The following is a 12164-nucleotide window of genomic DNA, read 5'->3' as shown; positions in this document are numbered from 1 at the left end:
GCTTTTTTTTGGCGACATCGTGTGCTTGAAGAGTATTAGTGAAGTTGGTGTAATACAACAGCAGTGCGTGTGTGCGTGCATGCAAGTCTCCGTGTATGTGTATGCCTATATACGCGCGCGCACGCGCGTGTGTGTGTGTGTGTGTGTATGTGTGCGTGTATGTGTGCGTGCGCGTGTGCATGTTTGTACCCGGATTTGTACTTTCTTGGGATAACAGGTAATCCAACCATTCATACAGCACTTTGAAAGCTTGTTTTATATTTATATGCCTTCTTATCCACACACTAAGAAAAATATTAAGAAAAAACATTAAGAAAAATGTGTGGGCCTAATAAGCATCGTCTTGAATGTTGGAGTAAAACGTGCTGGTGTGTTTTTCTTATAGCGACAAATATCTAGACATTTCCCTAGTCAATTAGAAAGGTTGCCTTTAGACATCATACTTACTGAATTATTTGTTCGCAAGGAGTGCTTGTTAAAAGGAGGACGCATTATGCTTCTCTTGCGATTTTTTTTCAAGTCGCTTTCATTGTTAGGCTATCTGAAAGGCTAAACTGTCAGAAAATAAGGAGTTGTGTTTTTTTCGGTACGATATATTTATTCGTTATTACAAACAGTTCCGCCACAAATTTTACTTTCACGCGTTGCTTTTGTGTAGTTTCGTACTCGTTCTTCGTCTGTAGAATTCCAGGTGATCTTGATACGATCCTCGTTTGGTGTTTTTATTGGTGACATCTTGGTGACGTACTCCTCCAGTGCTTCGTGTTCGATGGGGCCTGTATTTTGAGTAAAGAAACAGAGCGCACAGAACAAGCGAACATGCATGGTGTTGTAGCAGCAACAAACACGCCGAGTAATTTTCAGTATTCAACACTCGATTAGATTCTTGTCACTCCTGGCACTACTCGATTCATATTCGATTCGGTCTCAGAAAACACTATTCGCGCACGCCTAGTGAGTCACTGACTCTTAGTGATAAGGAGCGGCACCAGCGGCGTTGCAGGCATCTTACTTCGATGGTGCACGACATGACACCGACGGAAAACTATTGGCGTTCGTGAACGTCCGACGAAAGGATTGGACAGCTTTAGGTTGCGGTTTACTGTCCGGTCCACTCGGGCCAGTGTATGCACTACGGTGTTGTGTGCACACAAATGATCTGCAGCAGCGCTAGCGTTTGGGCGCACCACAATCACGTCAGCAGTGGAAGGCAGAACGCTTCCTTGTCTCCCCATCAGAGCCACTGAGGAGAGTGGGACAGTGAGTATGACAGCTTGACTATATATGATCATTTTTACAGCCAAAGGCACTGCGCGTTTTTCGCACAGAATTCTCGATGCAGTGCTGATAGCACGGCAGTGAAGCTGGCGACGACCAAGATACGTTTAGAGCGTCCGTGTAATTGGCAAAAAAAAAAAAGAAAACATATGAAGCCAACAGGCAGTGGGTTCAGTGAAAACATAGAGAAAATTGGCAGTGGGACCCGAAGGGCGATGCACTGGCAGCGATAACAAGCTTTAGCGTTGCGCTCGAGTTCCTCATATGGTGTTCTACCTATACGTGGATGCGGCTATATGTGGACGCGGTGTACGCGGGTGCGCCCAAATTTCTGGCATCTTCAAAAGCTTTAATACGTCGTGTAGGGCCTGTAATTACATCGCAGAGGCGCCACTGCGCTGCCCGTAAGAAGCATCGCCAGTTAAATCACATCGCTTTCTGATGGTACGCAATAATATACTATTACACTTTTTAATAGTCTCGAAATATTTAAGATAAAAGGCATGCGCGGTGAATAATTTTGTTATTAATTTTATTTGCGCAGTGCAATAAGAAATTGTTCGGACTAGTTTAGTTAAAGACGTAACACTTGGCTTGAGCTACTTTGGCATTTGATCTGCCTTGCATACATGGCAGACATAAAGATGTACTACACATATATGTATACAGAATTATAAACGGAATGCCATGGCCACGCCAACACTGATGAAGAAAATGTGTCTGTAGTGTGCATATAAGTGCTATCGAAATAAAACGGCTGTTCTTCGTAGAAATAATTATTATTGCGGGTTAAATGCATGTAAGGCTTGATATATCTCATATTATAGAAGGGATGTGAAAATTGCAAAAAAAAAGAGAAGAAAGGACAACCTGGTGCAGGTGCTCGACGAACCAATAGCTTCTTTATGATGCATGTGATGGTCTACCTATTGAGCTACGGCAGCGGACGCCTCCGCGTCTACTTTCTCGGGCATTCGGGTGCTTGTACTAAGCCTAGCCGGGAGTGTTTGTTAGCATTACTCACATCTACTGTGGCAGATGCGGAACATGTTTTCAACCACCGGGGTCTCGTATGGTATTTCGCATATTTATGGCTCAAGGAAAGAAGCATATAATCTGAGATCTCTGAGATTACAAATGCACAAGATTAGAAAGGTTTACGCGATGGGAGTGCATCGAGCACGAGTAAAGCATCTCTTCAACCAAGAACAATGGGTGAGAGAAATTCGTTAAACAGAACAGTCGTAGCCTTATTCGAGCATAGACTTTCATGTAAAAATATTTCTTACCACCGTCGCTGACATTCACCGATTTCTCGAACTTGAAGCCGTCACCACCTCTTGTAAGAAAGTCTGCAGTAACTATGCCGTAGGTCGCCGAGCAGTTAAGTGGCTCGTAATGCGGCACACTGCAATTTGCGCAAAGGACGCTGATCGAAGTGACACGACTGTAGTTGGGTTTTGTCAAGTTGTATGTCACCCGGAAGCCTATGGAACAAAAAAGGGGGAGGGGGCAGTGATGAGGAGAAGGCGGGACTTGCTTGAAGGTATCGAAGTCACTGACATCATTGTTTCATAGGAATGTCCAGCTCGGGCAATCACGGTTTAAATAAACATGGAATTTAGAAATACTCTCTTAAGGCAACCAGTGAACTGAGTTGAGTAAAATGTGTTTTAACTTAAGGAAGCCTCTGAGCTTAAGTAACTATTAGCGAACCTTTTATTCGCATCACCAGGTGTATATCAGAGAAATCAGAAGCATTTCAGGAAAGTTGAAGTCTGAAGGTATAATAACACTTTAGCTCCTTAATCAAAAACTACTACTGTAAGTCCGTAAGTTGGAGTGTTTAAACCTGACAGTCAAGGTGCTTTCGCTTTGAGCAAAATTCCTATTTCTGTCACAAGAGGTCTTCGAATATCATGTTCATGGCACAGTGGTTTATACAGAATCTTGAATAATATGCTGGACGTTACCTTCATTGTCTGTAGACGTTAAGCGAGTTTACCCTTGCAAAATTGGTGGCGATACCTTTGTGTCGGTAGGTCACAATCAATCAATCAATCAATCAATCAATCAATCAATCAATCAATCAATCAATCAATCAATCAATCAATCAATCAATCAATCAATCAATCAATCAATCAATCAATCAATCAATCAATCAATCAGTGAAATAAACAAACAAATATTCAAAGCTTTCTCGTTCGTAATGGTTGAAATGCCAGTGAGCAAGCATAGCCGCTTCAGGAATTAAATGAGTGTTCTAAGCACGTCTTTGCAGTTACGTTGAATTTGCGCCACTGCAACGTCCGTTAGGTGCTTTCCGCCCCTTGTGCCACCACTCTTAACGACACGCTGTGCAACCACATCGGGCACGGGTTAGCGTAATTTGCGCATCATCTCGCCGATACAGAAAGAAATAAAATCTATCCTAGCGACATCAGCGTCAAAATAAAATGCACAAATTATAACTCTAGTGCCACCTAAATATTATGTTTAACCCATCTGTTCTCGCTATACCACCGAATTTAAGCAGCATCGGCCTCGGTTCACATCGTGGGAAGAACACCCTGGGAACGTCGAGTGCTGTTATCACCTCTACAACACCACGCATAGTTCGGGTTTCCGAAGCGCGTGAAACTGCTGAGGAGTCCGCAGCATACGAACGCCCTTTGTCTACCATTCACAACCATTTAATTAGCGCAGTAACTTCTACAGATCAATTCACGACCCGCTAGAGCGTACGTGTGTGGTTGTGGACATTGCCATAAATGAGGGACCTTGTAATCCCACATCTACGTCAATCTGAGCCTCCTCCTCGACTCCACAAAACTAGAGAAAGCCTTCCAGTGATGGAAGCAGTCGTATTTAGATAACAACCATTATTTCGGTGACGAGCTGATGGAAAGATTTCTCCTTGAAATTTGCTTCTTTTGAAAGTGGGAGTGCTTGATCACGTGAGTGCAACTCTGGAATAACCCAACGTATTGGAGCGCAATTCTTGCTCTAATCTGGGAGCCGTTATGTAGTCACTGGGTAGCCAGTGATTACTAAATGCTAAATTTCAATGATACTTTTTTATTTCATTGCACACTTATTATTGAATTCAGCTGGAGCGGGGACTACCCGCCGTGGTTGCTTAATGGCTATGGTGTTGGGCTGCTAGGCACGAGGTCGCGGGATTGAATGCCGGCAATGGCGGCCGCATTTCGGTGGGGGCGAAATGCGAAAACATCAATGTACGTAGATTTAGATGCACGTTAAAGAACCTCAGGTGGTTTAAATTTCTTGAGTCCCCCGCTACGGCGTGCCTCATAATCAGGTCGTGGTATTTAGAACCGTATAATTATTTTTTTTATCAGGAGAACTTTATATACCGCACCTCTTGTGGGATTTTCCCGGACTGCGCTCATCAAAGCGCCGCTATCTGTCAAATGTGGGGTTACACCCAAGTCTCCCACCTGAATACAATCTGCGGCTCTATGGTTTGCAACATGGATCCCTGTTAGACTTTATAGCTCATAACCAATTATACAGGTACATACAAGGGAAAGATTAGGAGTGAGTATTAACGGCGAATATCTCAACCTTCAGTCTGCAGATCACATTGTCCTGTTCAGCAACTGCGGACGAATTGCAACAGATGATTAAGGACCTTATCGGAGAACGTATAAGAGCAGGGTTGAAGATTAATATGCAGAAGATGTTCAATAAACTGGCAGGGTAACAATAATTCATGATATCCAGTCAGGCTCTAGAGTCTGTACAGGAGTACGTTTATCTGGGTTAGTTACTCACAGGTCACTCTGATCATGAGAACGAAATGCACAGAAGAATAAAAGTGGGTTGGAGTGCATACGGCTGATATTACCAAGTCCTCACTTGGAGCTTACCACTGTCGTCGAAAACAAAATTGTACCATCATTGCATTCTACCGGTGCTAATATATGGACCAGAAACTTGAATGCGAACGTAGAAGCTAGAGAACAAGGAGGACCGCGCAAAGAGCGATGGAACGAAGAATGTTAAACAAAACATTAAGAGACTGGAAGAAGAGAGATGTGTGGACGAGAAGAATAAACGGGGGTAGCCGATATACTAGTCGTTATTAAAAGGAACCTTGAAATTGGGCCCAACTCCGAGGCCGCCTATTCAAATACATGTAAAACGCAGAAACAAATGCCTGAGATAACTACTCGGACGATTTTAGGGAAAGTATACGCATTTGAGAGAGAGAAAGTTAGGTTATAGTGTCTGTTGGAAGCAGAATATTGATTTAGGGTACAACATTTCTAAAAAGAAATTCTAAATAACGGCAACATTAAAAAAATATACATGCACGACGTGTACAAATTTGTAGTTCTGCACTAAGAACATATATCACAGTTCTGTAAAGTACATCCGTTAAGGCATCCAAAACGTACAAATTTGGTATATCAATTTATATCTTACGCTAATAGGTTACATTGTTTAAATGAGTGCTGCAAAAGTCGCAATCACATATTAGCCGTCTGTTAGAGAGTCTTGTACAATATATCAATTCTGGCAGCTTTAGGTGTACTGTTAGATGCAATTCACAGAATTGTGATACTGTTTTTCATTGCTGAGTTACAGACATGTAAACTTGAGAGCATCGCGATCTGAAAGATTGCTATTTTGAGAAGGGGTTTGTTAAAAAATTGAAATCCTTAATAAAAATTTGCTACAAGGAATTACTAGATTTTAACGTTTTCCTGTATATGCAACAAAATGCATCAAATTTCGTGCAGTGGCTGTTGAGAAAAATGAGTTCTCCTTTACCACTTATTTAGATAGGAACCCCGAGCTAAAGCTTCCTTTGAAGAGAAAAAGTCACAGTTTCGCCCGAAAGGCGAAGCACCGATTGCGATAGCAAATTAGTATATAGCTGTACGAAGTAAGGATAGTAGTTTTATAGGCCGTGTAAACTTGTAAGCATTTTCTCACTAACTAGAATAACAATGATAGAATATGTAAGCGTCACTGAACGAGGACGTAGAAGGAAACAGACACACACAGAGAGCGCTGTCTTTGTGTGTCTGCTTCTTTCTACGTCCTTGTTCAGTCGCGCTTACACATTCTATCATAGATTCAAACCAACTAGCCCGTCAGCGTGTAAACACGAATACATAAACATGAATACATGAAGGTAAACATGAATACAACGCGCTCGATGTGCGCGGAAACTCACTGTGAAAATTCTGGATTGGGGAATCGCGGCAGCAGCAAATGAATTGACCTTCATGCATCACTCGCTTCAACACGTAAGAAGCGTCGAAAGCACAGCGCATACGAAGCTACCGGCACTACGGGCACTCTGCAAATATCGCAGATCGCTTTGAAGATGAGGCCCGCGAGGGCGCGCACTTTAGCCACGCGTCCCAGACCGCTTTCAAGACTACACGAGTACCGGCAACGCGTCCCTACGGTGACCGCCAAAGGCGTCTACTACGGTGTCCGCCATTTGCGTGCCCAGTGCCCTAGAAGACGCCGCGGATGTCTCCACTCTGTACGGAGTGGCAGGCGAGGAGGAAATTCAGGCACCCTAGCAGCCACCGGAGAAGAACAACCCCCCTTCACTCGCCTGACTCCCCTGCCTCGCGCGCGACAGGAGGGGCATGCTTTCAGTCCGCGTTCATCGCTCGCGCACGCGAGATCGAACCGCATTCGCCGGTGCGTACCCTCGCAAGCTTTCACTCTCAGGTGCAGGATACTGCGCGCAGCGACGGTTTTATCACCCTTGGACTTCATACAGAACCTCACGGCGACGGCAGAAATGCGCCTGGAGTGTCCTTATAATTGCTATCGTAATAAAGATTAGTGACGTTTCACTTTGTGAAAGCGGGCCACGCGCAAGCGTATCTGTGCCATTCCTATATTATTGCGATATGAATGATACGGACACTCCACGCCCATTTATGCCATCGTGGTTGCTGCCATGTTCCATATAAAGTCCAAGGGCAATAACATCGTGCCCGCACGCCGTATGCTCTATGTACGAGCGAAATCGTGCGACGGAAAGCCGAATCGAGCACAAGGGAGGAAAGCGGGAAGGCAGCGCGGGAGGGAGGTGAGGCGACTTGCACTCTGGCAGGAACTGCGTAATTGCTGCCAGAGTACAAGTCGTCGCATCTGCGATCTGCAGATGCGACGACTTCGGGGTCGGTCGACTCGCAGTAGGCCTGCAGATGCTGGCGTTGCTGCCTCGTCCTTCTCGCACGGCGCTCGGTAACTCAATCGCGACATGAACCCGGTAACCTCCATAGCGCGCGCACAACCCGTAGCAACTGCCAGAGGAGGTCAACACAACGCGCTTCGCCTACCGTCCTCCTCTGCGAAGCTTCGCCTGTTTTCTCCTTCCCCGATTCGCTCAACGCTACCTAGACTTTCCTCTAGGTGACGTTGGTTTGTTGCGCGCTTCTCCGTACTATCTCAGGGCTTCACACGTCGCGAGTTCACGCTACACTTTGGCAGCCGTCGGTGCACCTAGCCATTTACGCTTGCGTGTAAAAAATGGAGATGGGCGGGCCTTGTAATGCGTAGGACAGATAACCGGAGGATCACTATAGCCCCAGAATTGGTGCCAAGGGAAGGGAAGCGCAGTCGAGGATGGTAGAAAATAAGGTGGTCTGATAAAATTAGGAAATTTGCAGCTGCAAGCTGGAATGATCTAGCGCAAGACAGGGGTAAGATCGCTGGTAGAGGCATTCATCCTAAAGTGGACATAAAAAATTGTGATGCTTCTGCTGCTACTGATGATACAAAATGCATGCTTCACACGTTTTGTGGGTCAGGGCGAGCTTTCATGTGTAAGAAAAGTGTCGGTCCTGCATATCCTCATCCACTCGCCACTAACAGCATTATGGCTTCACCGACAAACGGAAACTATACAGTAGCCTGTGCGTTAACGGATTGGTGACATGTACATGCACTTCAGCACTCATATATTTCCAGAAAGGTTGTGCATCTCCATCATCATTACAAGCTGTTTATAGTAAAATGATAACAAAGCAAAGTTTTTTCTTAACGTGAGGCTTCTTTTACAACGAGCAGGACACAATACCGTGAAATAAATGCCAGAAACAGCCGATGAACAATGACTTGTTTTACCAACAGTATGGCTTAGGTAAGAAAATCAAAAATACCGATCTCCCTGAATCTTCGGAAAGCTTACCTGATACCTGAAGGAAGCGTCCTTTTTGTTGATTTTTCTCTGTCGTGTAATCCGTGACAGAATGCTCGAACATGTTCCATATGTCAGTGCCGGTGAGTGTGACCGTGACTAGCGAATTCCCATATGGTAAAGTTGTCACAACGTCTCCCCTTGTGACATTATCTGTAGAGATAAATAAAAGCGAACAGAAAAAAAATATTAGCTTTCTTTTTTCGTGTGCTTCGCTGAAAATAACTCCCAGAGTCCACCGGCTGTTGCACAGCAGTAGCGAGCAATGCAAACTTTAAGCGCTGCCTATATGATGGCACTCGACGATGGCACCAAGTGCTATGTGCGCTAATGTCACACGAGATACTACCCCGCACGATCTTTTGTTTGATATTGATATCGTTTTTTAGAGCTCACGGTTTTTTCAAAGTGAGAGAGAGAGAGAGAGAGAGAGAGAAAAGGGAGGCTTTTTTAATGAATCGTGGCGAAGTAAACTTGCCTGGCGGCATGCCTAGCATGCTATTCTATATGGGTATAATAAAAAATGAAATAATACGCATGGTGCACGTCACACAACACGCACGCACACACGCACAACATAAATAAAACACATCACAAAACTCAACAAATGACGAAATCTTATTAAGACCATTGTCTCCGAGGAAGTTTAAAAGTGCTTTCCTGCACGAGATGCAGAGGCAGCATTAGTTCATGGGCCAAGGACGTGTCTTTGCTAACAAGAGACTTTGTTGAATGTCCAGTGCGGACACAGTAGGGCTCCTGAAACGCTTTTCAAACTAATCATAGAATGATATCACTATTAAAGGGCGTCATCTCACGAATCTCATGCCAGTATGGGATATATATTTTCTTCGAATCCTTCAACTATAAGCAGAGTTATCGTACCGATACCCGACTTTCTTTCTCTCTTCGTCTCCGCTAGCGCGGTGGAAGCTGCACAGCGAAGAAGCCAAGAGAGTATTCCTACCTCCATACAAGAGATACAAGGCCACAAGTTGATTGACGGGGTGGTACATGGGGTGGCAAAATAAAGCCCCTTAAACTTCGTAAAGTCCCGACACTCTCCTCCTCCGCCTTCAATCCTCCTCGTTTCTCCTCTCTTTCATGCTCCCTTCTCGATCGTGGCGCCGCCTGCACTGCTCGAGCATAGAAACGGCGCCAACATGCGCTCCTCGCCACTCCGCAGACGCTTCTCGAGAAAAAGGTTTGATTTATTTAACCGATAAATAGCAATGATTGATTACTGAGAATGATATCGCGATCACGAAATCAGCCAATAGGGGCCCGAACCTCAAGTTGGCCGACAGACGCCAGCGCCATTCATTCCCCTGGCGGAGATCTGCGTCGCCACATATCATGTCGGCGGCCCCGTGAGGCCATGTGAGGCGCTCAGGGGCCTCAAGATACCCGCGATATTTGCGAAATTGCTCCTCACGGTGGTGTTGCATTGCGATTGTTGAGTGATCGGGTAACCAAGGAGCCCGATCATGCTGCGGGGTAAACTGCCACGACAGGGACCAAAACACCTGGGGCGCCTGCAGCCACCTGCAAAATTCTAGTTTCCCGGTCAAATGATACGAAAAGAAACGCAGACAGACATGGATAACCGTGCTCTGCAGAATCGAGTAAGTCGGAATTCAAAAGTTTCCCGTTGCTTGCCATTATTCGCGGTGGTGTTGTTGGTTCGCTTTGTAGCTCAGTCATGATAGATGATAGTTTGCACGTGACCACGAGAATATCGCTGCAGCTCCAGTTCGACGTGCTTTGAGTGACGCATGGAGCGTCGGCTAATTTACGGGTGCGACGCAAATTGTACATTCTCGCACTTGATGGGTAACATTTCTGTAGTAGCAAGTTGCAAGCAGTTGAGTGCTTTGGCAAAGCTGGGTGATTAGTTAGCCCACTCCTAAAAATAATGCGGACTGTACTATGTGGCACGAATTAACCATGCAATAAAACTTCTTTTGGACCTGCAACCCCTAAGGTGCGATTTCATGGCGTGATTTTTGCAGCCCGAAGCACTGAAGTGCGGAAAGAAAAGAAAAAGACCGATATGTTAGCGAAAGAAGGACGAACACGAGCGTCGACTACCAACTGGATGTAGTGACTAGGAACACAAATATGCACAAGGCGACAGGGTAATCGAACACTGTATCAGAGACACTAGTAACACTAGTAGGTCAATTCACCAGCCATAAATACTTGTAAAAGCTTATGTATTAAAAAAGAAAATGTTTGATAGATCATAAACTAAAAAAAAATAAATAAATTATGGGGTTTTACGTGCCAAAACCACTTTCTGATTATTAGGCATGCCGTAGTGGAGGACTCCGGAAATTTTGACCACCTGGGGTTCTTTAACGTGCACCTAAATCTAAGTACACAGGTGTACTTAGATTTAGAAAAAAACAATACAAAGAAAACTACAAGGTGCCTTATACATGCGTAACCACAAACTTTCCCAGTAAAAAAGAAATAATAACGCGCTAGAAATATGGTACCAAGGATGTAGACTTAACTTTCCGAATACAAGTTCAGTCGCTACATGACTGATGTTGAAAATGTCCTTTCCAAGGAAATATAAAGTTGTGTGCAAAGTTACTTTTGAGGAGAATGGAGTTAAAAATTTTAGCACCAATGGGTTGAATTAAGCTTTTGCCATATGCGTTACTGCACGTAAGGAGATTAAAGTTGTCGTTGGATGCGTGCCTGTGTTACGGGTTGGTAAACAATGCGAACTCAAGGGTAGAGGAAAATTGATGTTGATTATAGCTTCACCAAAACTGTAGTTTTATAATTTCGTTGTCACATGAACAGTAGTATTCAAGTATTCGCGAATAGTTGTGTGCTTGCGCAATGAGAAGACGAAAATATTATAATTTTGAAAGCGCGTTTTTTGCAACCGTGCAACCAGTGCTATGTACAGTCAACCGCAAAAGTTTACGGGACGCAGGATCTGCCAAGAAGCCGAATTCTTGCGAAGCGTGGTCACACAGCCTCGAGTTAAATGTTCCAGCATGTAGTAGCCTTCGCCACCTACACAGTGATTCATTGAATACGAAGTGTCATGACTTAACAGTGCAGTAATTCCCATTTCAAGAAAAAACCGCATCCCGTAAACTTTTGCTGTTGACTGTACGTTATGCAAGCGAAGCCCCCATGTTTCGCTACAATAACACAGTTGTGAGGGAAATAGGGAGAAAAGCACGTTATATTGAAAGAAACATCTGGCTTTAATGAGCCTAAAACGTGCAAAAGCGAGATTTTCAAATATAATAATAACCTGTTCTTTCCAATGCAAGTTTTCATCTATTCCTACACCCAAGTACGTAAACGTGGACACGCGCTTAATGTGTTTGTTGTTAACGTGAAAGTTCACAAGACTTGCATGGTAATATGCAGTGAACCAGTGAACCATCAGTGGCTTTGCAGGATAAGGAGTTCGAGCTTTCGTGCCTATGCCAATGCTAAACTTATCTAGTTTTTAATCTATCGAAAATTCTTGCCATGCATTAGTTTCTTAGAAGGTTTTTTACTGCTGGTTCTCTGACATACCGATGTCACTAGTGTCTCTGATACAGTCCTTGAAAGGCGGTATCACCTTGTCCATATATTTGTGTGTTCTTGATCAGTAAATCCAGCTGATAGGCAGCATTCGTGTCGCTCTTCTTTCGCTAACCCTTCG

At 44.4% G+C, this 12164-nt stretch overlaps 1 protein-coding gene across 1 annotated transcript in view; it reads right to left on the bottom strand.

Annotated features, from left to right (window-relative positions):
- Window positions 1-572: 572 nt before the first annotated feature.
- The window catches only part of LOC135911305 (protein 5NUC-like), a 29467-nt gene continuing 17875 nt past the window's right edge, over window positions 573-12164 (bottom strand). Inside the window, exons 8-10 of the mRNA XM_065443513.2 lie at window positions 8471-8632; window positions 2568-2765; window positions 573-776 (exon numbers count right to left, since the gene is read on the bottom strand). Of these exons, the coding sequence (XP_065299585.1) occupies window positions 598-776; window positions 2568-2765; window positions 8471-8632 (539 nt within the window). The 3' untranslated portion in view covers window positions 573-597. The remainder of the gene's footprint in view (window positions 777-2567; window positions 2766-8470; window positions 8633-12164) is intronic.

This window comes from Dermacentor albipictus, chromosome 1, assembly GCF_038994185.2.
Source record: "Dermacentor albipictus isolate Rhodes 1998 colony chromosome 1, USDA_Dalb.pri_finalv2, whole genome shotgun sequence".
NCBI lineage: Eukaryota > Metazoa > Arthropoda > Arachnida > Ixodida > Ixodidae > Dermacentor > Dermacentor albipictus.
The sequence above is the reverse complement of the archived record's forward strand: the minus strand, read 5'-3'. Positions and strand labels throughout refer to the sequence as shown.